At 46.8% G+C, this 27572-nt stretch overlaps 13 protein-coding genes across 13 annotated transcripts; 5 read left to right on the top strand and 8 right to left on the bottom strand.

Annotated features, from left to right (window-relative positions):
• Positions 1-1327: 1327 nt before the first annotated feature.
• K444DRAFT_543385 (uncharacterized protein) lies at positions 1328-3807 on the bottom strand (the record flags this gene model as incomplete). The annotated part of the gene is made up of 4 exons (XM_024875963.1): positions 1328-1585; positions 1796-2564; positions 2612-3450; positions 3508-3807. The coding sequence occupies 4 exons, from the start codon at positions 3805-3807 to the stop codon at positions 1328-1330; spliced, it is 2166 nt and encodes a 721-aa protein (XP_024729386.1).
• Positions 3808-5492: 1685 nt separating this feature from the next.
• On the bottom strand, positions 5493-7434 carry K444DRAFT_600875 (MFS general substrate transporter). The gene is made up of 3 exons (XM_024878638.1): positions 6929-7434; positions 6222-6838; positions 5493-6174 (listed from the first exon to the last, which is right to left on the bottom strand). The coding sequence occupies exons 1-3, from the start codon at positions 7212-7214 to the stop codon at positions 5635-5637; spliced, it is 1443 nt and encodes a 480-aa protein (XP_024729385.1). The 5' UTR covers positions 7215-7434; the 3' UTR covers positions 5493-5634.
• Positions 7435-8779: 1345 nt separating this feature from the next.
• K444DRAFT_573086 (uncharacterized protein) lies at positions 8780-11536 on the bottom strand. The gene is made up of 3 exons (XM_024877384.1): positions 10996-11536; positions 10737-10944; positions 8780-10687 (listed from the first exon to the last, which is right to left on the bottom strand). The coding sequence occupies exons 1-3, from the start codon at positions 11263-11265 to the stop codon at positions 9060-9062; spliced, it is 2106 nt and encodes a 701-aa protein (XP_024729384.1). The 5' UTR covers positions 11266-11536; the 3' UTR covers positions 8780-9059.
• A 325-nt stretch (positions 11537-11861) lies between these two features.
• On the top strand, positions 11862-12993 carry K444DRAFT_619992 (5-formyltetrahydrofolate cyclo-ligase). The gene has a single exon (XM_024881621.1). The coding sequence runs from the start codon at positions 12010-12012 to the stop codon at positions 12772-12774; it is 765 nt and encodes a 254-aa protein (XP_024729383.1). The 5' UTR covers positions 11862-12009; the 3' UTR covers positions 12775-12993.
• Positions 12994-15507: 2514 nt separating this feature from the next.
• On the top strand, positions 15508-16198 carry K444DRAFT_543364 (DUF1857-domain-containing protein; the record flags this gene model as incomplete). The annotated part of the gene is made up of 4 exons (XM_024875960.1): positions 15508-15615; positions 15699-15786; positions 15841-15923; positions 15983-16198. 4 exons carry the CDS (start codon positions 15508-15510, stop codon positions 16196-16198), a joined length of 495 nt encoding a protein of 164 aa, XP_024729382.1.
• Positions 16199-16328: 130 nt separating this feature from the next.
• K444DRAFT_636210 (uncharacterized protein) lies at positions 16329-16772 on the bottom strand (the record flags this gene model as incomplete). The annotated part of the gene is made up of 1 exon (XM_024883969.1): positions 16329-16772. One exon carries the CDS (start codon positions 16770-16772, stop codon positions 16329-16331), a length of 444 nt encoding a protein of 147 aa, XP_024729381.1.
• A 554-nt stretch (positions 16773-17326) lies between these two features.
• K444DRAFT_600863 (putative vacuolar cation/proton exchanger 2) lies at positions 17327-19071 on the bottom strand. The gene is made up of 3 exons (XM_024878637.1): positions 18841-19071; positions 18321-18793; positions 17327-18269 (listed from the first exon to the last, which is right to left on the bottom strand). Exons 1-3 carry the CDS (start codon positions 19030-19032, stop codon positions 17531-17533), a joined length of 1404 nt encoding a protein of 467 aa, XP_024729380.1. The 5' UTR covers positions 19033-19071; the 3' UTR covers positions 17327-17530.
• A 599-nt stretch (positions 19072-19670) lies between these two features.
• On the bottom strand, positions 19671-20393 carry K444DRAFT_706341 (S-adenosyl-L-methionine-dependent methyltransferase; the record flags this gene model as incomplete). Its single annotated transcript, XM_024888130.1, has 2 exons — positions 19671-20067; positions 20126-20393. The coding sequence occupies 2 exons, from the start codon at positions 20391-20393 to the stop codon at positions 19961-19963; spliced, it is 375 nt and encodes a 124-aa protein (XP_024729379.1). The 3' UTR covers positions 19671-19960.
• Positions 20394-21717: 1324 nt separating this feature from the next.
• K444DRAFT_619989 (uncharacterized protein) lies at positions 21718-22907 on the top strand. The gene has a single exon (XM_024881620.1). The coding sequence runs from the start codon at positions 21887-21889 to the stop codon at positions 22667-22669; it is 783 nt and encodes a 260-aa protein (XP_024729378.1). The 5' UTR covers positions 21718-21886; the 3' UTR covers positions 22670-22907.
• On the bottom strand, positions 22891-23957 carry K444DRAFT_647254 (15-hydroxyprostaglandin dehydrogenase; the record flags this gene model as incomplete). Its single annotated transcript, XM_024885309.1, has 4 exons — positions 22891-23212; positions 23266-23543; positions 23596-23834; positions 23891-23957. 4 exons carry the CDS (start codon positions 23955-23957, stop codon positions 22891-22893), a joined length of 906 nt encoding a protein of 301 aa, XP_024729377.1.
• A 439-nt stretch (positions 23958-24396) lies between these two features.
• Positions 24397-24956, top strand: K444DRAFT_636206 (uncharacterized protein; the record flags this gene model as incomplete). Its single annotated transcript, XM_024883968.1, has 2 exons — positions 24397-24438; positions 24492-24956. The coding sequence occupies 2 exons, from the start codon at positions 24397-24399 to the stop codon at positions 24954-24956; spliced, it is 507 nt and encodes a 168-aa protein (XP_024729376.1).
• A 428-nt stretch (positions 24957-25384) lies between these two features.
• Positions 25385-25673, bottom strand: K444DRAFT_496659 (uncharacterized protein; the record flags this gene model as incomplete). Its single annotated transcript, XM_024873283.1, has 2 exons — positions 25385-25502; positions 25558-25673. Coding segments are annotated over 2 exons (234 nt in total), but the record flags the coding sequence as incomplete, so codon positions are not given.
• Positions 25674-26466: 793 nt separating this feature from the next.
• Positions 26467-27252, top strand: K444DRAFT_636204 (uncharacterized protein; the record flags this gene model as incomplete). The annotated part of the gene is made up of 1 exon (XM_024883967.1): positions 26467-27252. One exon carries the CDS (start codon positions 26467-26469, stop codon positions 27250-27252), a length of 786 nt encoding a protein of 261 aa, XP_024729374.1.
• Between the last annotated feature and the right edge of the window lie 320 nt (positions 27253-27572).

Raw genomic sequence — 27572 nt, 5'->3', positions numbered from 1 at the left:
ACCAAACCACAAGAATGACTCACAACTCCATTAATTATAATAAGCACGGCCTATAAATCCACCGATTATTAGAAATCAAATTATAAGACGGCTAAATAAATGTCCTATTAAATCGTAATTATGGCTTAATAGATGCCCCGATCTTATGAACCGAATCCTTAGTTCCAAATCCAAGTCACGTTCTTAATTAGCTAAGAGCTTACTAAAAAATCGTGTTCTTAATTAGCTAAGAGCTTACTAAGAAATCACGTTCTCAATTAGCTAAGAACTTACTAAGAGATTTTAGCTATTCATAAGAGGGCTCTCTTAGATAAGAGATAAAATAGCCTAATAAGGCTAATTTAATTTTTATAATTTATAGTTACTAGTTAACTATTTAATATAAAAATTTAAGTCTTTATAGAATAATAATTCTTAAGTTAAAGACTTTTTTAAATCTCTTAATTACTACTTTAATTTTGAAAATTAATAATTAAAGTAATTATTAATTAAAGTAGATTTTGTTTTAAATATAAAATACTATATATAGTAATATACTATATAAAAAAGTTCTAGTATTTTTTATTTAATATATAATAACTTATATTATTAAAGAAGGTAATATATAAATAATCTTTAATTATTTAAATACGACACTCTTTTACTTGAGGAGTTGCATGCTGACTATCTAGACACACTGGCCGCATCGCAATTTCTGGCGCGCGGACGAGATATTGAGACTCGGAAAGAAAGATCCTTATTCTCGTGATCGACCATTCGATGAGCCTGTTTTGAGTCACAAATTGCTGAAGCTTGCTGGTGCGATGACATATTGACGACTGGAGGCGGAGGAAGGGCTTGTAGATTGTAAATTTGCTTTAAGAGTCAAGCTTTCGACATCCACAAGCACGTCGAACAGGGAGGGGGCCTTCATTGATATTTTTTCGTTCGTTCTCTGCTACTATTGCTGGCTACGATGCATGTTTGCAAAGCCGGCTATGGTGCAAAATGTGCACCGCCTGCAAGAATCGGTATGTATGTGCCAGAAGCTTTTGGCAGTATTATGTACTTTGTATCGTACTAACATACTGCATTCACTTTGTCATTGCAAATGCAGCAATGCCTGAGCAATTGTTCCAGTCCCAGGGTAGTCCCAAGCCGATGAACGCCAGTCAAGCAAAACGCCACATGCAATGCAAAGCAAATATCCCCCCTGAGCAAAGTCTACCACCAACGTAATTTTACCACCAAAGCAGTTCTCCCAGAGCAAGTCTGCCAAAGCACATCCATCTGTCACCAAAGCAAATACTCCCTCTAAGCAATCCCAATTCGAATACTCATATCACTCTCAGATCTCGCTCAAGAAGCCACCAGCCTTCAAGAACTGCATCTGATTCTCCCTCAAATCTGCCCAATTGCGCAGCTCTTCTTCCTCAACCTCGGCGGGATCGCGACTGTCGGTTAGTGGGCCGGGACTGATCCGTTCAAGTTTCATCAAGACGTCGAGGAACTTCTTGAGATATGCTTGTCCTCGCATAGCCATGGGACCCTTCCGATTTTCGGGCGTCTCGAGCAAGGTTGAAGCGATTTGACGAATCTTGTTGATCTGATGTATACATGTCAGTGAGGTGTGTGCTGAATTGGATTAATGACAAGTGAAATTAGACTGCTAAGAAATGGAGATAAAATGTGTAACGACTTGAGATAGAGTGGGAATGACTGTAAATGGACTGGCAAGGGGTGGATAGTGATAAGTAAAGGGCGGATATGGTCGAAAATAGACGGAAGTCGGAGGCGTAGGAAACGACAGACGTACAAAACTGGCCCCATTTGGCTCCATGTTAACCTGGCTAATGCTGCCAAGTAGCTGGAGCAGATCCTTGACGACACTCTCGCGTTCATTGGAAATGTTGATCTCGTCAGCCTTACTTGGTGACTGTTTAGGAACCATCCCATCCAGACCTATCGCAATGACACCAGGCGAGCTGAGGTTACTTCCTCCTCCCGTGCTTCTCATCATCTCTTCGTAAGCAGTCTCTAGGCTCCAATACTTTTCGACGATGAATGATCTCGTTCCAAGTTGACTTGCATAGATGTTGGCTTTTTGGATCTCGAACTGTAGTCTTCTTCTATTCTCCAAATTCTCTTGCATACCCTGCATTCCATCATTGCCGTTAGTCCGCATGCTTGTGTAGGCTGGCATTGGCGGGTAATATGATGTTGATGTTGCGAATTCACCAGCTTTTGAGCCTGGTTCAAGCATTAACTCTCTTGGAACATTGTTTAACACTCTCTTGACTGCCCGCAAACATCCTTCCATGACTTGCTTTTGCTTGTTGATGTCAAAAACAGAGTCGATACCGTACGCCAGCTCCATGGTGGCAAGGGGAGTGACCGTTTCAAAAATTTGACAGTTGAGATTGAAAGCGGTCAACTTGGAGATTGATCCTGGTGGTTGAGGCTGAATGTACTGCTCGAAGATGTACTCATCGTCGACCTCCAAGGGCAGAGGGGGATATGGTTCAGTCTTGGTTGGCGGGGGAATGAGAAGCTCGCCGAAACTGCCACCAATCTGTTGCATTGATCTTGGAATCATCAGCATTGATTATAAAGATGATGTAGGAATACTCACCTAATACCAACAAACATGACCCAGAAAACTCGGCGGCCTAATTCTTGCTTGATATAGTCAACCTTTTCTGGCGGAGGTTGTTCAAAGCCGTTCGCGCCTCCTACTGCAGCTTCGAGAGAACCCAGGGGTATGAAGTTCTGATTCTTGGCCCTGTGAGCGCCAATGACTCTCAACATCGTCAAGGTTTCTCCAAAGTACAGACGAGTCTGCTTCCATTTGAAGGTGTATGCGCCCGACAGTCCAAGGAAATAGCTTGTGATGGCATCATAGACACTGAGGCCCAGGTTGTCGAGGTAGCCCGCGCCTCTTGCCTGGGTTGCGATATTGTGGCACTTCTCAACGAAGCTAATAGAGTTCGGAAAGAGGTGTTCACTTTGCGCAGCCTTGAGATGTAATCGTGGTCTCCGAGGGAAGGAGGCAACCAATACACCAACCATTGATGCCAAAAGGGCCAGGTAGCTCGGGCTTGAAAGGTCCCGCCGATCAAGGAAAGCACTCCGAAAGGAGGGCTCGTGGGGGAACGGACATAATGGGTGAATGTATGTGAAGAAGTCATCAATCAGGAGTTCGAGGGTTGGGAGGGAGCAGATTGATTCGGCGTTGAGGACTGCGCCAGAGGAAAAGGACACAAGGGTCTCGGCGATATTGTTAGGAGAGGTTGGAGAGGACATGCTGCCAGGACCGGACGGGGACTCGAGGCGTCTCTTCTTGTTGGCTTCGTTGTTCTTGATAGCTTCTGCGTGTCGGTTGGGGGGTCCTCGTCGTCTGCTGGGTCGATTGAAGGTGCATGGGATCTCCAAGGCCGAGCAAGCTCGACAGGGAATTCCGGACTCGTCACACTGTTTGCAAATCGCGTCAGTTTTGGTCTGCTAGATTCGGACAAGGAGATGTACTACCTTTACTTTCCGGATGCTGCAGGAATCGCAAGCTTTTCGTAGACGATTTCCCTTCTGCGCATCTCCGCTCGCAGACGCGGGGGGTGGTGGGGGAATGGACTGCTGCACGTCACCATCTCCATGTCCGTTTGTATGTCCATTGCTATAGGGCGACGGGGGCTGTAGTGAAGCTGATTGAGGGTCGTACGGATACGACTGAGGAGGCGGGGGAAGGCTGTGATGAGGTGGAAGTTGGAGGTCGTTGGTTGTCGGACTGTGGATGCTCTGGTAGCCGTGCGGCGACGACGTGTAGGCCGACATTGTTATTGCTGGAAGCTCTCCTCTTGATGCTGAGTGGAGGGTTCGGCGACAGTTCGGGAGAAGGATTGTGCTGGCAACAGCGTGCCGGTGTTGTTGGGGGGTAAACTCTGAATATAAAGCGCCGGCGACGCGGCAACAGAGTCTGGGGAAGGGAGTTGATAATTTTTTGGGATCTTGAAGATGACGCGACTGCGACTGCGACTGCGACTTCCGCCATGCAATCCTGCCCTGCCCTGCACGCTCTCTGACGCACTGCGGCCCTTCCCCTCTTGCTTCGGCGGTATTCGAGAAAAGATCTGGGGCAAGGGTCAGGAGCAAAGCAAGTGCAAGGTGTTCCTGACTCCCAAGCAAGAGGCCCGTCGAAATCTAGAGTGGTGGGGTGGTGACGAGGGGGACAAGGCGATGTTTTTTGGTGGCGGGGCTTGAAGGAAGGGGGGGAGGAAAGGGAGGACTTCACATAACTTCACTTCACTCCACGTCACTTCACTTCAAGCAGTCGCCTCAACTTCGAAGGGCAGGGAGTATTCGCTTCCTCTGTAATTATGAAGGTGAAGGTAATGCTTCCTCTAAAATTATTAAGCTAAAGGCGAACCAGTTCTATCTAGAACCCAACGAGAAAGGACAAGAGGACCTGCTTGCCCGGAATTCATTAGCAACACCACACCATCATCACATTTCCTCAGGAGGTGGAGCCGAGTCAAACAAGCAGAAGGGGCTGTAAATGCAGTGCTTCTGTGGTTCACCTTGCGACGGTCCGCTCAGGCAAAGTGCATGGTCGCCAGCGCCGGCAGACGGCGTTTGCAGGAGCGGATTTAGAGTTTACTGTTACAGGCTGCATGACTAGAGAGCATGAAGCATGAAACAGGTAACATGAGGCCGGGAAATCATCCTCGACAAACTCCTGCTCCCAAGGCCACGAGCCACAGCCACAGCCACGTTCAAGCCCAAGAGGGCCACGAGTCATGCCTTCGTGAAGGTCCATTATGTTGAAGTTTCAATATCTGGCATATCAAGGACATCGAAGTTGAGAAAGATCTAGCCGGAAGAGATAGAGGGTTGGGACAAACGAACCTCTTCCGTTTGATAACAGTCATAATTGCATAAGAACATTTCTGTACCTGTCTGACTTGCTCGACATGTCCATCTCCAATGTCTTCTATCGTCATTCCTTCTCGCTGGGTCTCACTGTGATTAGTATTGCTGTTGATTCTTGAATTTCAGCGGCGGTGGCTGCGGCGGCGGCCCACCAGCCTCGAGTTGTACCTCTAGAACATGCAAAGAAGAAAACTGTCAGATCTGCTAAGACACGGGCCGCACCCCGACCAGACCTGGAGCCACATCGCGATAACCCTTTTCCTATCAAGTTGCGATGCTCTACGCTTTCGATTTTTGGGCTGAGGCAGGAGAGACGTCAAATCCAGGGTGATGCCGGCGGTCGCCGTCACTTACCGAGCCATGCCCGGCGGGCAACAAAGTAGAAGAAGCTTTTCTCTGAGCATGATTATTTCCCAAGCTGGGATAGTTCCGTGGATTCAGGGATTTTGGGGATGCTTGACTTCAGATGGTGTGGAAGGTCCTGAATCGTGTCCACGACTCCACGTTTTGATCTCTAGGTCATCTTTTTTCTGCAACCGCGATCGCAGAGTCCCCATACACTTGATTGTCATCTCAAGAACTCGACTATTCGATAAAGGACCAGATGCAATTACTTCTATGCTATGTGTCTACTCTAGTCGAGTGGATGCGATACATGTTGCTAGCGCGCGAAATACCCAGATGCAATTCCCCACCCAATGCAAATGCTAAGTCACAATACCCACGAACCCCTCAAACTTTCGCCATCAATTTCGTACTTCTTGTGTATCTCGACGCAATTAGAAGACAGCATCCAACAAACATCACCATGCCGGCGAAGATCTGGCCATATTCATACTCTCCTCCTTTTCTCTGGATCAGCTCTCCAGCGATCGGTGGCCCAGTCAATGTTGCGAAGCTCAAGATAGTAAATACCATACCCATTCTCGTCCCAGCCATTCTCAAGTCCGTCGTCAAATTGGAAAGAGCCGTTGGGAAAAGACTCTGGATTGCAGCCCCGACGATCCCATAAATGCACGCCCAGGCATACAGCCCTCCCTTTGAGGTGACGCCAATCCAGCAAAACAAACAGAGCGAATTTATGGCCACGATCGGTATCAGGGAATTGTGCGGCCCGATCCAATCAGCAATGAGTCCTGGACCTATGCGGCCCACAACTCCCATACTGTTGAGCACGATCAAAAGGTTGACAGATTCCGTGTATGGGAGGTGGATGATTGATCGTCCGAAGGAGCCAAGGTAGAAGTAGGCAAAGTATGCACCCCAAAACACCTTCCCCCTATTAGTACATGTCAACATCCAATACAGCTTTCACTTACAAAAAACATCCCGGCGGCAAACAAAGAGTAAGTGGCCTCCTTAAAGCTCTTCCAATCCACCACCGCCCCGGCTTTCCTTGGCGGCATCCTCGTCTTCATCAGTAAATTACAGAACACCAAGCACCCTAATTGGATGAATGCCAGGCTCCTCATCGTCCACGCAAACCCAACTCTGGGAAGCAACTGCTGCACCATAGCCGAGAACACCATGCCCCCCGTCGCTGACCCCGTTGCCGCAAGCCCAATCGCCAACCCCCTCTTCTTCGAAAAATACGTACTTAACAAACTCAATGCTGGACAAAAAAGACAGCCATTCCCCAGCCCACAGCACACACCCTGAGCCAGGAACAGCTGCCAGTACGTCGTGCTCAACGATGCCATGAACAGTCCGACGACGCCGAGAATCGAGCCGGTCAAGAAGACGATGCGGAAGTATCCGGCATCTGTGAGACGCCCGGTGAAAGTCCCGATGAAGAAGAGTAGGAAGATTTGCATGGTGCCGATCCAGGAGATTGTGGAAGGGGAGTCGTGGAGGGAAGCAACGTAGTAGGATTGAAAAACGCCGAAACTGTTAATGAAGCCCCAGGTGTTCATTACTGCTAGGTGGGCCATTGCGGCTGGAGAAAATTATCGAAGTCAGCACCAGAACATAACTACCTGCGAGCTGGAAGAAGAGTGAAGATCATAGCAGAAGGAAGAGAACGAACCTTGGATCCAAGCCTCCCTTCCTCCATCAGGAGGGGGCCCAGGATCCTTCCAACTGCTCTTCGTACTTGTCCTTGTCCTTGCACCATTTTTCTGTCTCTGCTCTTCATCTTGTGTTTCGTCAAATACAGGGTAGACTTCGATGCCGTCTTCCTCCCTCAACACCCCCTTTCCATTTATCTCCTCCCGAATTTCATCATCTTCGATAATGGTAGACGAAGAGTGGGCGGACTGGATTTCGATATCCTTTTCGAAAGCATCCTCGCTGTTGTTGATATTTTTCACCATGATCCCACTCTTGACCTTCGGCAAAATGTGGACGAAGAAACACTCGAGGTCTATACTTTTGGCAACTCAAAAGTCAGGCAGCCACGGGACATATACCTTCGGGAGTGAGACGGAAAGCTTTTCGAGATTTATTTCCGTATCTCCAACACAACCCGTGCCACTCCCACACATGTGTTTGGTGAGCAGTGTGGGAAATGAGTAGAGTAGAGTAGAGTAGTGGGCCCTACTCATATTCTACTCAAATAAATTTCTCACTACTCATACTCTACTCAATACTCTACTCAACTACTCTAGAATATTCTAGAGTAGTTGAGTAGTATGCACGTGATACTACACGTGATGTTACACGTGACACACTAGCCTAATTAGGTAAGGCTCCGGGGTAGCCCGAGTCTAGCGCCACTGCACTGCCCAATTAAGTAGTGGCAAGGCTTAGTAAGCAAGCTAGAACCTTAATATATTCATAGGCTTTCTTAGCTATTAAGGGCAAACTCTTCTCTCAAGGTACTCTTATTATTTAAATTATATAATAGACTTAATAAGAGTACTATTAAGATAATATCTTACTTAAAAAGCTGGGGGCTATTTAAAGACGAATTAGAAGAAGTAAAAGGAGAAGAAAAAAAGCAGGAAAAGAAAGATTTCGAAGAGGGAAATCTGGTTTTTATAGAAGAAAAATGGTATTTAAGTAGCCTTATATAAGCTCTAGCTTAAATTATATAGTGCTACTTAATATGTACCTTATTTATTTATTAATAATTAAATAAATATCGATTTATTATATTTACGTGACTTGCACGTGACTACTCTTGAGTTACTCTAGAGTAGTACTCTACTCTACTCTACTCAAGTACCATATTACGCTACTCAAACTCTACTCTACTCTACTCAAGACTACTATAGAGTAGCTTGAGTAGCTTGAGTAGTTTTTGCCCACACTGTTGGTGAGTCACAAAAATTGAAAAGAATTGCCAAGCATGAAATTTGAGTGTTGAGTAATCGGGTCCTGCATCCGCGGAGGCAATGAAACAGGCAACCCGTGGAGGTGGAATGAGAAAGGCGAAAAGAACTCAGCTCAACGGCAAGGAAATAAAATCGAACAGATTGGCAGATTGCATTATTAGTGAAGGGCGTGTCGATCACTTTCTGCCTCTCGGTTCTTGCTTTTTGAAATTTTGAGGCCTTAACATTGATTTGCTGACTTAATTTTCGGGGAACAAAGTCCGCTGCCGGTCCTGATTTCCTCTGGAGGTTAGGAGCAATTGCTGATTGCTAATTAGCCTATTGAATTGAGTAATAGAAACGGGCAACGTGCTTGGGGTGCGGTGTCCAGCGGCTGCTGCTTTCGTCTTAAAGAAGTACAGGCTTTTGATTCGGTGTTTGCGGTGGTCCAGGGATTGAACAGAGAGGGGTTGTTGCCGAGGTTGGGGCCACGCCGTTTTCGCTCAGAGGGGGATTTTGAGTGGTAATCACATCATGGCACAAGAAGACTCAGGCAACTTCAGCATTTGTCCGTTCTGGGTGAGCAAATCATTTCATTTCTCTTGAACTTTCCTCCGCGGGTGGTTTGCTTGTGCCATTGAGTTCGTGGCGAGAAAGCTACTTGAACTTCCGGCTCGATACTTTTGTCTTTGAGAGTCAAGGGCTTCCGAGATTCACTTCAGCTTGCAATGATAAGCACAAGTTGCATAGAAAAGACGGAAGATTGGAGTACAGGTATTTCTGCATGACTTTGAGCTACGTTAGCTAGCCATTCTCCTTGGTATACCCATCCGAACGCCTTTCATAAAAACCAAAACCGGACTTAAAGTTCCCGTTACAGCTACTTTATAGCTGGCACCCACCTCATAACTTACTACTCTCCTTAACACAGCACAACTCACCCCCTTTCTCCACAACCCCCTCCCCGGCCTCCTGCCCATGGTTTACACTCGCCAGCACGCTCTTATTAAAGCTCTGCACACTCTGCGGCACATCCAGCGCTGGATTCTTCTCAAAGAAATTCACCGGCTTCAGCGCAACCTTCAAAATCTCACACGGCATCACGGGGAAATCCTCGATCCGCGGAACGTGGTTGATCCCAAACTGGACCCAGACAACAATGTCATCATCCAGTACGTTATCCTTGCGATCAGCCCAGCTCCGCACACCGGTTCCGCCGCGAGATTGGTTGGTGTATTTTCCACCGGCGTAGAGCTCGTCGTCTTTATAGGACGTCACGTAGATATTGTGGTCTGCGAACTCGGCGCGCTTGAAATGGAAGCTGTCTTTATCGGCCAACATCTTCTGGAACGGCGGTGCCATGATCTTGTATGCTACCGGCTTGCCGTTGATAGGGTTCTTCACGCCAGCGTTCTGAATCTTGAAGATTCGATTGACGTCCCAGTTCTGGTCCAGCCCGCAGGATGTCGTGACGGGTGTTTCGCTCACGGTGTATCCAACACCATGAGGGTTGAAGTCAGAGCGTGGCATGGGGTGTGCTTCGTCGTAGACGACACGGTTTATGGGGCCGTCGATCATCGGGTCGATGCGAAGGGAGAAGATGTGTTGGTGGTGGGCTGCAAGAACGCCTGGGTGGACGACGGTTCCCCATGGGACTGTGATGCCTTCATCGATGGGCTGAGTAGAGAGAATACCGGTTGCTCGAACCTCATACATCACTTCTCCGGCCTGATTGAATTGGAAAGCGAGAATATACTCGTAGTTTGAGACTGTGATGATTGATTGCAAGACCAGCTCTCGGTTTCGGACTACGGCTGCTCGACCAGTGCGGTAGTTTGTGTGCTTCCAACCAATACCAGCATCTTGCTCGTGGATGCAGACGCAGTTGGGCATGTGGAGTGGCTCTCCCTTGTCGTCGTTCAAGATTGCTGAGAGGTAGTGGATGGATCCAAGGCAATCACATCCCAATTGGAGGTTGTTGGCCATGATACCTGCTCCTGCGTCGCCAAGATCGAAGGCAGCCTTCTTGTGGTATGGGTGGCGAGGATCGGCGTATGGGATGTTCATATCGGAAAGAGAAAGTCGATAGAAAAGTGGTCGACCGTCGTAGTGAACGTCGTAGAGAACCATTCCTTCTCGTAGGTTGAAGCCGACCTTGAAATCCCACTTCTGCCATGCGATTTCGTGGCCTTGTTCACTGAAATTCTTGACGGTGAACGAGGCACCCTCTGGCTGAATCACGTTCAATGGCTTAATATCGGTTCGCAGTGTTTGGGCCTCTGGGATGTATTCGTTTGGTGGGTGGGCTTTGTATGGGGATGGCTCCCTGATGGTGTTATCAACACCTGTTGGCAGGATATCTATTCTGGTGACCGTCATAGTCTCCGCGCTGACGACAGGAGAAATAGTGAGTGGCATAGCATAATGGTTTCCATCAGCCTCGGAAGCATTGTTCGGGTCTCGAATGTACAGGAAGCATTGGAACATGCGTTTGGCATCGGTGAAAAGCCCGTCGTCGATTCCATCGGATCCTGCCAAATTGTCAGGGGAAGAACCCAGATTGATCGTTGCACAACTTACCGTAAATCCAAGGGTCACTGATTAAAACCGTCCCTTCAGGAAGTTGAAGTTTGGCAATCTCAGCCTGCACCTTTTCATCTTCCAATGCAATCTTCTCGACTTTGACAATCTCGTCGCCATCGGCGGGGCTGTGGACGTATGGGCCGAGCCGAAGGTTACTTTCAACCTTTCCGAGGCTCAAATTGACAATGGCTTCGTGGAGTTTATCCTGAGGGTTGATCAGCGAGGAAGACCACTGGGCGGTCCCACGCAAACTTACGGTATTGCGGATGTAGTAAAGTACAAAGCTCTTCCTCTCGACAGTGGGGGTACGTCTCCCTGAATGCTCAGCAGCCAAAAAAGGAAGAAGCTGTGCCTTCTTCGGCTCTTGCAAGGTGATGCTTTTGAAGTGAACGTTGGTGTTGGATGGCCATGATCCCTTGATTAGCCGTGCGCTCTCTGATATCTCAGCGGCAGTCAAAGGGCCAAGAGGATGTTGAGGAATCACTGTCCTCTTGGCAAGGGAGACGAGGACTTGCTCGGTGGACATACTGGAGATGCTGTGGCGTGAACGAAACAAAATGAATGAAGCAACAATGACTTGAAGAAGAAGCGGGATAGAGGGTCTGGTAAGGTCATTTATATGCTTCCGCGCAAGTGCCAAACGCTTGTTCAAGGATGTAGGATTATTACTATGCCATTATTGGGCATCTCGATTCACTTTTTCTTAGAAACTTCTTATCGTCGAGACGTTGGCCCCACCTTGGCTTTCCTCTCGCATAGGCCTTCCATATCCAGCAACGCGGGGAAGCTTGCATCGACTCACAATGGCTGGACGGCATGGCTCCAGAACATGGCAATTGGTTGAGAATGGTGAATTGGAGCTATCCTCCCACGCTTGACAATTTGACATACAGCTCAGTGTATCCATGACATGCGGACCGGAGCAATCAGCTGAGGTAGCAATTGTGCACCGGAGTTCAGACTGTGAAGTTGTTCAAGAAGTGAAGTCGATGACGTTGCGTGAAAAGTGGGGGTGAACGTTGAGATTTTGCCTGCAGCGGGAGTTTTCCCCCTTTTTGGCTCGCCCAGCGAATCACGTGCAAAAGCACTATTCAACAACTCTGATCTTTAAAGTGGGATATTCGGGAGTTGAGGAGTGACAGAGTGTAAGTGTAGTTGACTTGAAGACTACTGATCAGGAACTGTATTTGATACCCTTTCAACCAGTTGCTTCCGCAGGTTTTGGTTAGCTTGAGAAGCCGAGGCATGCCCGGCCCCTGAATCTTTTTTAATGTCTTCTTCAACCAGCTCCGGCTCACACAAATCCATCATCCGCAACAAAGTCTGGTCACAACTCCGTCAAGTGGCAATCCCGGATCCACGCTTCCATTACAACTACTCCTCCTTCATCGCAGACTTTGGCGGCTCCTCTACAGCGACCGACCTCCTTACCTCCCTTCCTGCGTACAAAAATGCCGAAATCCTCTTCGTCGCCCCAGACAATTGCATACAAGAGCTCAGGCATCGTGCGCTGATAGATGGCAAAACTGTGCTGGTCACTACATATGGCATACGGAGGGGTTTCTGGCTGCTGGATCCTCGAGGGATCCTCGAGAAGAAATGGGAGATTGCAAGCATGCTTGATGGTATGGAGAGGGTCGGGCGGCATGTCAGCTTGGCCGAGATCAAGAGTTTGCTGAAAAAGATTGATCTGATGGTCACTGGCACCGGTGCTATCAATTATCAGGGTCTGCGGTTCGGGAAAGGTCATGGATTCTTCGACTTGGAATGGGCCATGCTCTATTCAATAGGGGTCATTGATGGGATTACACAGACCGTTGCCCTGGCACATGAATGCCAGGTTCTGGATGAAGAACTCGTGGGCGAGGAATGGGATACTGGATGCGACTTCATTGTCACCAATCAGAGAGTCATCGAGGTCAATCGGGCCAGCAAGCCAAGTTGCGGAATACTTTGGCACAATTTGCAGAGTGAGATGTTGGCAGACATCGAGCCTCTGAGGGAGTTGAAGGACATGCAGTATGGCAGAGAATAACTTTAGTCTCGATAAGCTGGCTGTAGGCGGAGGCAGTGGCACACTCGTGAGTGGCTATCGCAGCTCTCGAGTTCACCAGTCTAGACCAGATTTCTTTGACGTGACCGTACTGTTGATTCAATTCATGGTCACCGAAGCCCTTATCGGTCAACTACAACCTCTTCGTATCTCTTACTTTGATCTTCATTCCACTGTCTTCCTCCCTCAACTCTATGCTGTGGAACCTGTAATTTTGGTAATACTTTGCCTCTGTCTTCTCCGCGATTGGTCAATTCGAAGCCACTCGCAGTGCAGTGGTTTATATAAGCAATAGGGGTGTTCACAGCCTGACAACCTCCGTTTCCGTTCTGTCGTTCTCTCGTTCTCCTCCGTCAAAACCGTGAAACCCCTCAAAGACGGCACCTGTTTGTTTCCTGCATCGACACCTTCCACAACTTACCAGCCCTAAAACACGGTCGTATCGGCCGCCGAAGTGTGGAGACGTTAAAGAAGCTCGTCGGGCTCAGCCTTACCGACGTTCTAGCCAAGACAAACCCATTCTTAGGGACATTATGCCATCACCACGCTCGTCGCCGTCTTCACCTCTTGCTCTCTGGTATCTCCTAAGGTTATTCGATCTTGATTATCAAAATGCGCTTTCTTAGCAGTAGCACCTTGCGGTTCGAGCAATCCTCATAGTCCAGGAACATACCGTGCCCGCCTTCGTTGCGCCGCCGGGATTTCCCAGGAGAAAATCATCTTTATCGTCGTACTCGCCCGGTGATGAAACGAGTATGAATATGTTCGCGTGAGAGATCCTCGGGATGTTAGCAGAGGAGTGTGTCTGAGCCCGAGGCTCGATGTCGACAAACAGCAGTTCAGCTCCCCTGGGCCCCAAATGAATCCCCTATGTCCATCTTCTATGGGTTTTGACTTCGCACTCTCCAGCCTATAGGTTATAATCAAACATACATCACGATTTTGTCTAATTGCACAAGCTCCGAGCCGGACTATATATGTCAACAGAATAAAGCTCAGGGTAACACTGGCAATGTTTCCATAGAACCTGGAAGAAGCTCAGAGAGTTCAAACTTATCGGGCATCCGCAGAATCAAGTTCGTCTTTGATAAGAGTTTCAACCCTGTCCTCTGGCTTGCCACACAGGAGCATTCCACACGACTGAAGGAACCATTCGAGAGAGCTCTCGTATCCAAGGTGCCTGAAACCCTGCCTCAAGAACACAAAGAAGCCTTGAATGGGGATCTACCAAGAAGTACCCGAGGGGGATTTGCAGGGTCCTACATAACTCGCTGGTTGGAAAACAAACCAGACGCAGTTACCGTGAGAGTTGGGCAAAGAAAGGGCTCGAGCGGCTTAAGATTGACGAGCTGGGCCTGGAGATCTTAGTTCAACTGCATCCTAATCACAAATTCACAATCCATCCACTCTCGCTCGTCAACCCACAGACGAAAGTGGATTAAGATCGGAACCGATTCGGGTCTGCGTCGTGGACTCGTGGACATTACTCAGCAACTCTTGTTCGAGTCAATTTCAATATTATCCTTATGCGATATATGTCTATTTCTGGCATGCCGTCCCTGCATTGTGCTTGTTGGACTTTGTCGCAATAGGAAGTCATGGAAGCTGTAGAGGCCTAGGGGGAGGTGACTTTAGCGGAAGCAGCGGAACCTGGTGACCTAGCACCAGCCGCGGGAGGGGATGCTCGGACGTCTAACGGTCGAAGATCGGAAGGAAGATAAGAACAAAATCGAGGTGGAGATACTATCCATATAGAAAGATTAAGAATTAAATGACAATATTAACCCAAACAAGCTTCCTCAAATGAAAAGGATAAACGTGAGTTAAAGGCAATGAAAGAATAACAAGGAGTTGAAATTGTTCATTTTCGAGGTATGGAGTAGCAGTGGTTTACTTTCAAGCAGCATCATTGTGTGCAAAAAAGGAGTATTGGTTAGTAGTCGCTATCGTGATTGGTCAGTATGCGAAGAAATTAATCACATTAATCAAATTCATTATGAATATTCATGAATAAGTTAATTAGAATATAATTAATCCAATACTTAATTTTTTGTTTAGAATTAGAATGTGATTAATGAAAAAATTTCATGAATAGATTAGATCAATAGCTATTAATCTAATCTAATCTATTTATTTCTCACGCTGTGATTGGTGAACGCTTGGGAGATATATGAACTTGATTCTCACTACAAAGACTTACTTTTTGCGTCCGTCCGTTACCCAATTACTACTCCTCGATGCATTCTGCATCTTTCCATTTCTTGAAGTCTGAGGCATGTGTTGATCTAGAGAAGTGATAACATACCGTCTAGATTATAATGAGCCAAACTGCGAAGTCTAAACTGGTGAAAATTATATGCCTTGTTGAGAGTACATTGTTTGTTTTCTACTTGTGTAGAGGTTTTACTGGAGAGAGGCACAGCAATCGAGATTGTCGCCCCCACAATACGCTGTATGGATTCCATTGGTTCAATCGCGTAGGCTTTGACATATAGAGGCTAATGCATGACGGATTTTCGCATGTAAGCTAGGGAAGGAAGTAAGGAACAAGTCCAATTAACCGGCCCTCTGGCGGACATCCCCACCACCCCCGCACCTCTTGATTCCGCCATCTACGGTCTCAATCTCACTTTAAAATCCAACCGCGGACCAAGAAATCTCTCATCTTGACAACCACCTTCAAGGGAGAATCGAGCTTCAGATCAACATTTCGAGATGACGATCATTTACGCAGCTGCCACAGCACCGGTGAACTCACCCGGGGTCTCCCCAGTTATTACAATGAAGCAACTTTGGGCAGGCTTGGAGCTGAAAGTTCGGTATGTTTCCTCAAGTCATTTCATGTTCATTACGATGCTTTAGTATATCAAGTACCATCACGAGCAATGCTGAGTCACTTTAGTAAGCCACAACTCTTCTTGGCCGTTATCGATACCTGCGATGTGCTGGAAGACGATGGCGAAACTGTCTTGCGCGAAGTCAAGTTCAAGGACGGTAATTCATGACCTTTATTTTGTGATCTCGAACTAACTCTATCAGGCGGCGGAGTAGGCATGGCCCCAGTAATCGGTCCAAAAGTCCAAGAAAAGATTACAAGCATCGCCCCCATCTCAGTACATTTCCTCTTCCCTGTTGCAACTTACCTAACCACGAATAGGACAACGCTGGCTCCGGAGTTGAAACCTTTCAGTCAATGGGAAATGCCAGTAAGGTTCTGAACATCGTTTCCTCTGGCATGGATGGCGAATTGCTTCTCACATTTACTTTTGAGTGGGAGCATAAGGAGATCGAGGAGGGGAGTGAGGAGGCGGTGAAGAAGCAGAACCAGTATCAGGAGACTGCGCCGAGGGGCGTAGCGGGGACAATTAGTGCAATCAGGCAGATGGTGAAAGATGGGAAGCTTTGAAGGGCCAGAAGTGGGAAGCATTCAAAATATAATGAAGGGAACGGAAATCTATGACGTTAAGTTAAGAATACCATTTCTTCTAAACAAAAAGCGCAGCTCGGATCGAGAGTCTCTAAAGCCTCACTTATGCTCAGAACCCAAGAGCAACGAACGACTCCTTCGAAAAGTCCCCGTCATCCTGAAGGGCACCTTCGATAGCAGGAATCCACGGGACACGGCTTCTCGTAAAGATTTCAATCTTAGGAACATAAACAGTTGACGGGTCCTCCTCGCTATCAATACACCCCGCCTTGATCACAATCGTGCCCGGAAACCCCGTGCTATGGCGATACAGGAGACTCCCGCATTGTGAACACGAGTGGTTGTAGATTGTATTCCCGCTTTGAACGATCTTCCCCCAGACGGAGAGTTTGCCGGATTTGATAGTGGGTGCTTCAATGGGAACGAGAATGTTGAGGGCGAAGGCTGCACCGGTGAGCTTGCGCTCGTCGAGGCAGTGACAGCGGAAGTTGAAGGCGGATGGTGCGTCCCAGGTGATAACGTTGGCGCCGCAGAGACAGGATGATTGAGGCATGTTGCAGTTGGGTTGTAGCTAATATCGTGTTCGAGTAAATTTGTTAAATTCGTATTGTTGATGATATTATTGGGCGGCGTGAAGATTACGTACGGCTTGCAAGATGACGATGTGCAAACACTGAGATGCTAATGAGGGGGAAAGAGATTTGTGAGGACTTCCCCGATGTTATATACTGGTCTGCACTCTATATTTTTACGGGCCTTGGATCACAATCCGTGAAGAAAGGCACCTCAGGAAAGGCGAGTTCTCTGGAGCCAGTAATCACTCGATCGAGAAAAACTAACCTAATGCGGGAAATCATTTTGAGGGCTTGAAAGTGAGAGCGATAGAAAGAATTGAAAAGGACCGCGAAAAGGGATGACAAACACGCCACTGCGCTAGTGAGGTGCAGGTCGCGATCACTAATTGCGCTCTCGAATGCAGATAGATTCCAAATCATGACGCTCTCGAAATCCTAAAAAAAAGAGTAGGCTAATGTTTTGACTCACGTGATGCCGTTCTCTACCTGGGGAGAGTCAGGGCAAGACACATTCTTGAGAGCTGGAGTCTTGGTGCAAATCATCGAAACTTTATTCATTTTGGAAATCTAACCCGTTTATGGCCGCCATTGAATGCGGGAATACGAAGAACCAGTTCTGAAATGACTCGAAAAGATTGAACGGTGGTTATCGTTTCCCCAATGCATGTGTACTTCTCAATTCCAGTTGGCGATTCGGGCCGGCCATGCAAAATCATTGCATTCCAAACAAACACTCCTATGCAACAGTCGCCCCCGAATCCTCTGCCTTTGCATTCGGAAAGTAGTATGCTCCAGCAGCAATAATGACGTAGACGATAAGGCAGAGCGCTCCTTCGAGGTAGTTTGACTTCTGATCCCTCAGGAAGTTTCCAACGACAAGAATGGCGAGAATTAGCACGATGATATTAAAAACGTCGAATTGCAGGTTCATAGACTTCCCAAGGCCCCAACCAACAATGACAACGAGTGGAGCATTGAATAGTGCCGTCTGGATTGTGGCCCCGAGTACGTGGGACAGAGCAAAGTTCATTTGGTCATCCCATGCCTCATCTACTGCTGTGAGGTGCTCCGCTGCCTTTTCAACCAAAGGGACAAGGATCAGCCCCATGAAGGCTTCCGAGACGTGGCGAGATTCGACAATAGAGGGTATCTCCTGCACGAGGCCGATTGCTATGATTGTGACCAGAGCAACGGATACCGTGAGTGCCACGATACATTCTGTAAAGGTGAGCTTGGGTTTCACTAAGTCGATATGGCGGTCTTTGTCTTTGTGCTCGTCGCCTTCCAAAATTGCATCGAATATGCCATGGTGAGAGTGGGCCTGGAACCAAATGTAGATGAGATATGCGATCATGAGGAAGATGGAAGCGACTCGAGAGAGCTTTGTGACTTTGTCGTGAAGTTCATCCGGTGTTGCGAGACCCGTGCCGTTCACTGCAACGAAGAAAGCCGTCGGGACAGATAGACCGAGTCCACTATGGTTTTGTCAGTGGAATTAAGAGATCTCATATTGCACGCGGTCTTACGCTGTGAGAAGCAATCCGCTTCCGACCTCACTGACTACCTCGTCGAACTCCTGCTCTGGATGCCGAATTCCTCCAGCAACGAAACACATCCCTAGACAAAGGAGGAGTGTAGCAAGAATGGAACCCAGTACTGCCGCCTGGATGACTGGAAACTGGTCATGCTTCAAGAGGACCATGAAGAGGACAATCTCGACCACAGATCCAAGTGTTGTTTCCAGCAATATGCCAAACACTTTGGGCAGCTTCCTAGCCAACTCCTGTCCAGCAAAGCCAATTAGATTAGCACATGGAACCATTGCGATATAGTTAAGTATGAATATTGCCAGATGGAGATCCTTTCGGGCATATCGAAGGGCGATGGCGGCTGGCACGAGGGGCCACAGGAGGTTGACCGCACGCGAGGCATCGCTCGTCGAAGACCAGCAGATCTTGAAGAAATGAAGCGGATGTATTCCTCTCCTGCCACTCTCACCCTTTCGCGGGTCAGCATTACTCTGGCAAGTTCAGGAGCTTGACGAACCTCTGGAGCTATGTGCTTCGTGACCTTGTGGCCATTGTGATTCACTCGGTGAGTGGGGAGGATACTGGCCTTCTCGTGTGCGGGATGAACATCGGCAGGTTTGGCAGGGCTGCCAGAGGGAGTAAGTTCGATATCCTGTGATTGAGGATCGCTCGTTGAAGTATTCTTGTTTCGCTGGAAGAGGGTACCCATTTTTGCGGTAGTTCGCGTTTGCTATTTTGGGTCGGTTCGTTGGCCGTAATAGTAAGGTTAGTCGATCTCGGCCCGGGGGTTCAATGGGCGTCGACGTCGTCTGAAGATGTGTTTCTTCTTTACCTTTCGAGTGAAGGGCTTCTTGCTGCAATTAAGGAGAGACTGATATGCCAACGCATTCACTGTTCATATTTCTTGTTTTCGCGCCAGTCAGCGGTGCTAAAACATGCCAAGACGCTTGAGGATCTTGGCTTTCTGCGCCACGGAAACACCTGACGAGCGCATTTGATGCGTTGGCCTGGGTTTCTTCCGGTGAGACAACTGAAGCAAATCTCATTTCCGATCGTCTGTTCATCAGTTTAAGAGACAAGACAAACCAGGGACTCTGGCACCAGATCTTTGATCTCAGTCATTCTATCCTGCCGCAACAAAAGTTTGCCAACGACGACTGTTTTTGTTTGTGCTTAGTTAGATTCAGATTTGTGCACTAAGGAGAATGATTGCAATGCGGGCATCCCTTATATTACACGAGGTAACCACAGGTGATAAAAACCTTAGTCGATTCCATTTGCTCGCCGATTTTAATACAGTCTTCTCTAGTAGAAACATTAAATGCTAAGGTTCATATCTTTATAATAGCTCAATTGCGCATAAATCTAAGCTGCTGTGGCTCATTCTCTCAACGGTACCAATGCTGCAACATCGTCATTTCTTTAGACGTGTCTCTAGCATGGAAGTCGTACCAACACCCGAAGGATATACTTTCATCAGCTCCAGTCCAACTTCGTTGAAAAGATCCGTGAACTCGCTCAACGTCTTCTCCTTGCCACTAAGGAGAAGCAAGGAGAAATCCAACCAATACAGCTGCAGCGGCCCGCCAACTTCAACCATCTCAGGGACAATCATGTCGCAAATGATCAAGCGCGAGTCAGAAGAAAACAGAACCCATAGCCGGCACAATATTCTTCAGAATCTCCAAACAAACAGGATTATAGAAGTCGTGGAGAAGTCGGCGCAGGAAATACACGTGTGCATCTGAATTTGCTTATATTAGGTTTGGTCTAGATGGAGTGTATATTGAAGATAGACTTACTCTTGACAGGTTGTAGAGTGAAAATATCGTGAACTGTTGGCTCGATACCAGGAAGATCCTCCGATTTCAAGGAATCGATGACAATAGGCAAGTCCTCCAAGATTACATTTCCCCCAAAGAACTTAGGGCACTCTGTCTCAATCGCTAACATAGCCTGCCCCTTGCCACCTCCCACATCGACAATAAACGGCCGCTCAGGCTCCTTCTCAACTTGGTCCTTAAGCGTCGCGAATGGAAACATCCCAAGAATGGGCATATTAGCCTCCATCTGCTGCCAGGCTTGGCAAAAATACTTTTGGTATTAATACGGTATTAATACTGGATGGTATTACTTAGGTATCGCAAGGATCAATACGTATTAATACCGAATCGATACTTAGTGTGACGGCGCTGGCTGGGGGCCAAAGGGGGGTGGCTATCACATGACTGGTTTCACCTAGCTAGCCGGCGTTTCAGTGGTTTTAGCTAGTATTTCCCTCCTTTTATCCCCTTTCCTTCTCTCTCTCTCTCCTTCTTCTCTTTAGCTTAGTATTTTCAATATATGAGATTCTTGGATCTTTGAGCCCTGGCCATTGCCTCGATCCCGCCGTCACACTTAGCCTTAAATTATCTCTTCTATTTATTATTTAATTTATATTAAAGAGGGGCATATAGGAACACTAAAATATATATTGAGAACTGGAATACTCGGGATACTATCTTTATAAGAAGGAGGGAAGGAGAGAAGGAGATATATATATATATATATATATATATATATATATGGGGGTAGTAAATAGCCGAGAGCACGTGGCCCAACCACGTAAGCATTACCTAATTCCCTACTATAATATAATAATATATTTATATATAATTTCTTTATTCTCTAGTCTTTCTATTAAAGGAATTACTTAATATTATTAATAAAAGTTAATATTATCTTAATTTTAAAATAGCCCTCGTATTCGGAGAATTTAGTATTATATTCATATCTCTTATTAGAACGCTTATTATAAGCGAGCCTTACGAAAATCTCAAAAGCTATTTTTTGCTTAAAATAGCCGTATTGAGACAAGTTTTAGTCTAAACTATAAGATAAGTAGCTAAATAGAAAGCCTAAATTAAGTAGAATATTTGTGCTATTAAAAGTTTTCTTATATGGGAAGTGGTTCTAAAGTTAATTGTAATTAAAGGGGGGAATTTGGTTCCGGGAATTAATACTTTATTAATAGTATTAATACCTTACGATTCTGGCATCGATACCTATCGATACCAGAAATTAGGTATTTCTGCCAAGCCTGTCTCACACTCCTCTCGTAGGTGGACTGTCTAGCCGACTCACTAAATCACGCCGATTGTTTTAAGTCTCCCCGAATGTTTCCTGCATTTGTGAGGTAGGATGCTCACTTCACCAGAACTGGAAGGCTAAGCCATTCCACACCCCGCCTAAAACGCCCAGTGCGGGGTAGATATGCCCCATGGAAAACGCGACCAGTGCAGCATCCTATGAGAACCGAACGACAAGTTTCGGGGAAAACTTGAACGCTTCGGGCCGGAGAGAGTTTCGCAAGACCCCAATCGCAGCCTCGCACATTCTTCCCAATCCGTCCTTCCGGATATCCCGGTTTGGGTTCTTCTGTCTCAGTTTCGCCCCTCCTCCGAATGTGGAAAAAAAAAACTTCTCAGATTCCCAGTAGAAAGCGAAGCCGCATTCAAAATAAGCTTGGGTTGAGTTGAATCCCGAATCGTCAATCGAAGCTGTTACTTTTTGAAGCCAGGAAGATGTTTGTTCCAGGAACCACGAGCCATCCGCCGGCAGATATGACGATTCCTCACAACGAGCAGTTGATCTTCACTATCATGACGCAGATTCCATTCATCTTTGTGCTGTATAAAGCCTTCAAAAACCTGGCCAAAGGTGACCCAACGTGTCTTCTCTTTGCAATTGGGGGTGTGATTGCCTCCGCGTTGGAGCCCGCCGTGGATGTTATGGGATTCTGCTATTTTCCACGAGAAGGCAACTGGATCGCATTTGAATGGCACGGCCGTCCCATTCCGGTATTTGTGCCAGCAACTTATGGCTGGTTTGTGGGAGGCCAGGGGTATTGGTTTTTGACAGTTCTCCGCAACGAGAGGACAACCCGGCGTGACGTGTGGAAGCTTTGGCTCAGGTCATTTTCTGTGAACTTGGCGCTAGAGTATCCTCCGTTGTATTGGGGGATTTACATCTATTACGGCCACCAACCTTTTTCTATCGGTGGCTTTCCTCTCTGGTTTCCGGCTATTCATGCAGTGTCCCCGATGATGGCGGCTGGCATCGTCTTTATTCTTCGCAACCATTTGAAGGGCTGGAAAAATGTCATGATTCCAGCCATAGTTTCCTCGGCATATGCGATGGCGAATGCTGGGTTGGGGTGGCCTGTTTGGGTAGCACTCAGTCTTGACAATGGGTATCGCACAACCTATGGCGCAGCTATAGCCACAGTCTCCCTTATTGCTACCACCATATGGATCGTCTCATTGGCAGTTCCGGATGCGTTGGGAAGCGCCTCAAAGAGAAAATAACAGAACAACGCGAACATGGGCCGCCAAAGATGAGAGAAGGGTAACAGAAGAGGGAGTATGCTGGGGATGAATCTGTAGGAAATAGAGCATTGGAGATGACGGCAACGAAAGGGGATTAGAGCCAAAATTTGTAGCGAAGAAGGTTTTCATTTGTGGTTCATATCTTGACATAGAAGCTGGAGTAAATATACTGCTGGATGACGGACTTTCAACCCTCCAGACTACTTCTTTAACAAAGCCCCTCTCTCGCTCGCCGTTATTGCTAAAAGTGGCGCATTGCTCTTATCAATAGCCGCCTGCGGAATTGCTGTCCCCTCTGCCATCTTCCCGTCAACCATCCCTGGCGGATCAATATTCCAAGGGGGAATCACTCTTTCCCCAAGCATAGAAATCTCAAACACCGTCCCACTGTCATATTTTGCGTCTTCAATCAATGAGACCATGCTCGCGGCGACTGTATCTGCCGAAATCATTATTTCGTCTGCGATGGAGAACTGATCTTTTGCTTTCGGATTATCAGACCATAGTGGTGTTGCCACGATTCTGGTAGGAAGGTGTTAGCTCTAGCAATTTGGAAGAGAAACAAGAGGATTTACCCAGGACATATAGTGACCACCTTCACACCCTGGTACTTCCCCGTATCAACCATCGACCTAGTGAACCCTACCACGGCATGTTTGCTCGTGGAATAGAGAGGCGCAGAATACTGTCCCGAGTACCCCGCAATCGAAGCAACAATCAGTACAACACCTTTCTTATATTTGCCTAGCAAGGCTCTGATAGCAATCCTAGTTATCTTGATCGGGTGATTGACATTGATTTCCATGATACTGTATTTCTCGGTTTCTGGATCACCCCAGAAATTGGACCATGGCTATGAATTTTAGTTAGCAACTTGCAAAAGCAAAGCTTTAGGGCGGAATTACAGGTTCGAAGACGCCCGCTGCAGCCACATAAATATCAGGCACGTCGCCAAACTGCACTTCTGAGATCTGGATTAGATTCTGGAGTTGGTCCCATTTCGTGACATCGCAGGTTTGGAAGTAGATATTCGGGATGGTAGTCGTAATTCCGATTTTGGTTGCGTCGGAATGGAGACGGAGATCTGCAATGATAACTTTGGCTCCTTGATCGAAAGCGTGCTTGACAAAAGTAAGACCAATTCCTATGAAAGTTAAACATAACTGGTGTAGGAAGTAATTTTATCGAATGGGATAATACCTGATCCGCCGCCGGTGACGACAACGATCTTACCCTTGACGGGAAATTCACCAAAAGAAAAAGACATTTGAGTAACAGAGCGCTCAATTCCTTTAGAAATATTGTGTTTAAATATTTGTTTCGTGCAATTGGGATTTTCGCTTTGGTGGCGGGTAAGCTTGCCAATCAGTTCTGATATATTCTTTGGTAAAGCCGAGCGTCACTCGCCGGGAGACGCTTCTATTCCTACCGAATCTACTAACACGGAGCAAAGCATGGCAAAACATGTATATTAGAGCGCCAGCTCCGGCCGTTTGGGTTGTTAGCCCGGCTGCCCGGGCATCGTCGACTGGCTATCGGGGATCCGGAAGAAAACTCTCACGCGAAAAGCCGCTCAGACTTAACTAGCTAATTCCTTTGAACATCAGTAGAACGACATATATTTCGTCAGAGGCGACTGCATAAAGAGATATCATATATATTGATGCTTCTTTCCTAAGGAAAATTTCGCATTGCCTAATCTCATAATGTCCGGATTCGCATCTCTAGAGCCAGCCCTCACAGCAAGAGTTCGTCCACATTCTTTTCACCTCACCAAATTCACAGCCTTATAACCTTGCAGCTCACGTTCGACCCACCCTTTCCAATCGGCAGCCTCAACAATGGCATCTCTCTCCAGGTGGCACCCATAAACGGCGGTACCGTTAAAAGTGAACACGGATTTTCAGGCCCAGAAGTCGACGCCGAATTCATATTCGGCTCTGATCATGTGCAAGTCGACCCATCCATGAAAAATGTTCGCATAAACGTCAAAGCGGTCCTCAAAAATAAAGATGGCTGTCTCATTCATTATAGCTATACAGGTATCATCGAAATGACGCCAGAAGGATTGGCTATTTTGACAGGATCGCCAGATGCGAAGACCACGCCATTTGGGAAAATCTTTACGCATGTCGATTTTGAGACTGGAGCGGAACACTTGAAGAGCTTGGAGACAAGTAAATTCATTGGCTGCAGTCGTTTCCTGGTTGAGGCGGGAAAACCCGTAGTGGTGGAGTCAAAAATCAGCAAGGTTGTATATAAGTAAGGGGATTAAAGTAAATGGCGGGGAGATAGAAGATTTGACACAAGACAATGCGTAGTTAATTTGTTTGTATGGAATTGGTCCCTTTGTTCATATGTGGTAAACTTTCTTTCCCTGATCATGCAAAGTAAATGCCGATGACATAATTGTACATTCCGAAGTGTATTTCCAATTAATGAACTGCATCAAGAGTATCAACAGGCGCCATAAATCGATGTACCACAAAGAATAAAGCGAAGATAAATAACCAAATCGATAGGAGATAATTATTCAGATAAGAATTTGTTTTCGCACGTAACGCAGCTTCTTCCACCTCAGCATCATCACCCTTCGGCTACGACAGTCAGCCTAGATTGAAGGTTCGCAGTTGTTGGAATTTTGAATTCAGTGTAAAAGCGGCGAGAAAAGAATATGGTGAATACATTTAATTTCAAGGTACCAATTTCTAGGCTCTGCAGTATATTTCTTGCTTCTGCAGAGTGCCCAACATCTTCGAATGGATTGGATGCATCTCTACCAGCCGTATCAAGGAGGACTTCTTCTCCACCACTAGCACAGGATATAAATCAGTGAATTGGGATCCAAAACTATGAAAACATCTTACGGATGATTGACAATAAATTTTGTCACGTCATAGACTTTGCCATTCACAATAAGCCACAAATCATTTTTTGTCTTGTGCCGGTAGACCTCCAACAAAGCAATTTCTCGTGGTGCCATTGGATTTTGTAAGAAACTTTATTGTTTAGAGAGGCTTTGCACCCGACGGAGTTTGTTTCATATACACATTGATTACAAGATGATTCTTCAAAACGATGTCCATTGGACCATCGTTGTATCTCGAAATTTCAGGAGCTCCTTCGGGATCCGTCCTGCATCTTCCTTCGGGGAGTGCGGAACCCGAAACTCCAGACGGCCAACAACTTCGCTTGGTCCGAGTCTTGCTCATATCCGCCGGCCAACCAGCTTTCGTTGAGAAACGGAATATGAACGGCCTCTACGGGAATATCAAACAAATTTCCCCGAAATACAAGAACTGCGCTTGATCGAGGCCAGGGTTCAATAACATACGCCAAGAAAAACAAAAATCTATATCCACCTTCTCAAACATAACTCAAAGAAGACGCTTGAAGAAGCACAGCTCTGATAGAAGAGAAACTGGGTTCGATTTCGAGAGACCAAACCTTCAAAGATAAGATGGCAGCAACACAAGCCCAAGTTGGTGCCCGCCACGTACCTGAGAGTTTGTCTTGATATTGACGTTTAATAGCAAACTGCACAACCCAACGAATCTGATCTCTGGATTCCACAACCTATAGAGGGTGAGGAATGGAATAGCCACACAATCCACACGCATTACTTCGGCTTCTCAATTTCGGAACAAAAGATTGGGGCTTTCGTATATTTACGCTGCCAGACAGTATTCAAGCTCTGCTCCGGTGGTGTCTGCATATATAAGGGACTGGACAACTTGCGACCGCTCGATTGTGAGCATAGTAATTATGTGGTTATAATGCCGTACCCTGAATTCAAGAACAATACAATCGAAACAAAAAATGGCCTCCGCATAGAGTTTCTTGAACTAGGAAAGAAGGTGCAGATACAATACACCAGCAAAGACGGCGAGACATCCTTTGATGTCGTGCAGACAGCAGTAACGCCACTTCTTCCACGTGGCCGCGTCATGCCAGGCGAGGACCTACACACAAAGCCTGAGCAGAAACCGGGAGGAAGTGAGCAATTTATGCATTGCATTGGCAATCTTCGGTTGAATGGAAAGGAATATGCCATTGATTGTTTTCCGGTCCGAGATCGATCATGGAGGCAGACTCGCACCGAAGATGAAGTCGTATATCCACCGGTTGGATGGTCACCAATGAGTTTTGATGGGACATTGAGTTTCAATCAGGTTGGGTACGAAGCACCTGATACGGACCCAATTTGGGAGAACGTTTTCTCAATTGATAAATCGAAACCATCGCATTACTTTGCCTGGGTTGTCGTCGATGGTGTGGCTCGCAACATCATTCGAGTGCGGCGCAACGTGACGAAATACCACCCAGACCTGTTTGCTGCCATAGAACAAGAGATTGAGGCTGAAGATGATGCGGGGAAAGTCTACCACTTTAAAGGCGAAGCAATCGCAATGGCGCAGTTGCCCTCTTGGCCAAACAATATCTTTATAGACAGCGTTTTTCGATGGAGCGATGATGAAGGTCGGGTCACCTATTGTGCGTATCAAGAGGCATGGTATTCACGTTATCAACGATTCCGCCGTGAGAAGCTCACGCTGGAATGATTTGGGAGCTATCGTACTGCTCAGTCGATCACGAACAGCGGGTTTGCGCTTGGCTTGTCATGTGGCGGCATGTTGATGTATTCAGATGACCACCAAAGTCATCCTACAAAAATGCGAGAATGTTAGAAAGGAACCTGTGTTGCTCCTTTTATGATTGATGGTAAGTATGGAATGCGGATGATGAGGGCTTTTCAGCCCAATTGCACTGGGTTCTACATGACTAGGGATAGCTGGCCTGTCACAATCAAAGACTCAATCAAAGAATTTCTGATGGCGTTTATTCAAACGTAAATGCATTATTAATTCGCAATCTCGGAAGT

The sequence above is a fragment of the Hyaloscypha bicolor genome, assembly GCF_002865645.1.
Source record: "Hyaloscypha bicolor E unplaced genomic scaffold K444scaffold_174, whole genome shotgun sequence".
NCBI lineage: Eukaryota > Fungi > Ascomycota > Leotiomycetes > Helotiales > Hyaloscyphaceae > Hyaloscypha > Hyaloscypha bicolor.
The sequence above is the reverse complement of the archived record's forward strand: the minus strand, read 5'-3'. Positions and strand labels throughout refer to the sequence as shown.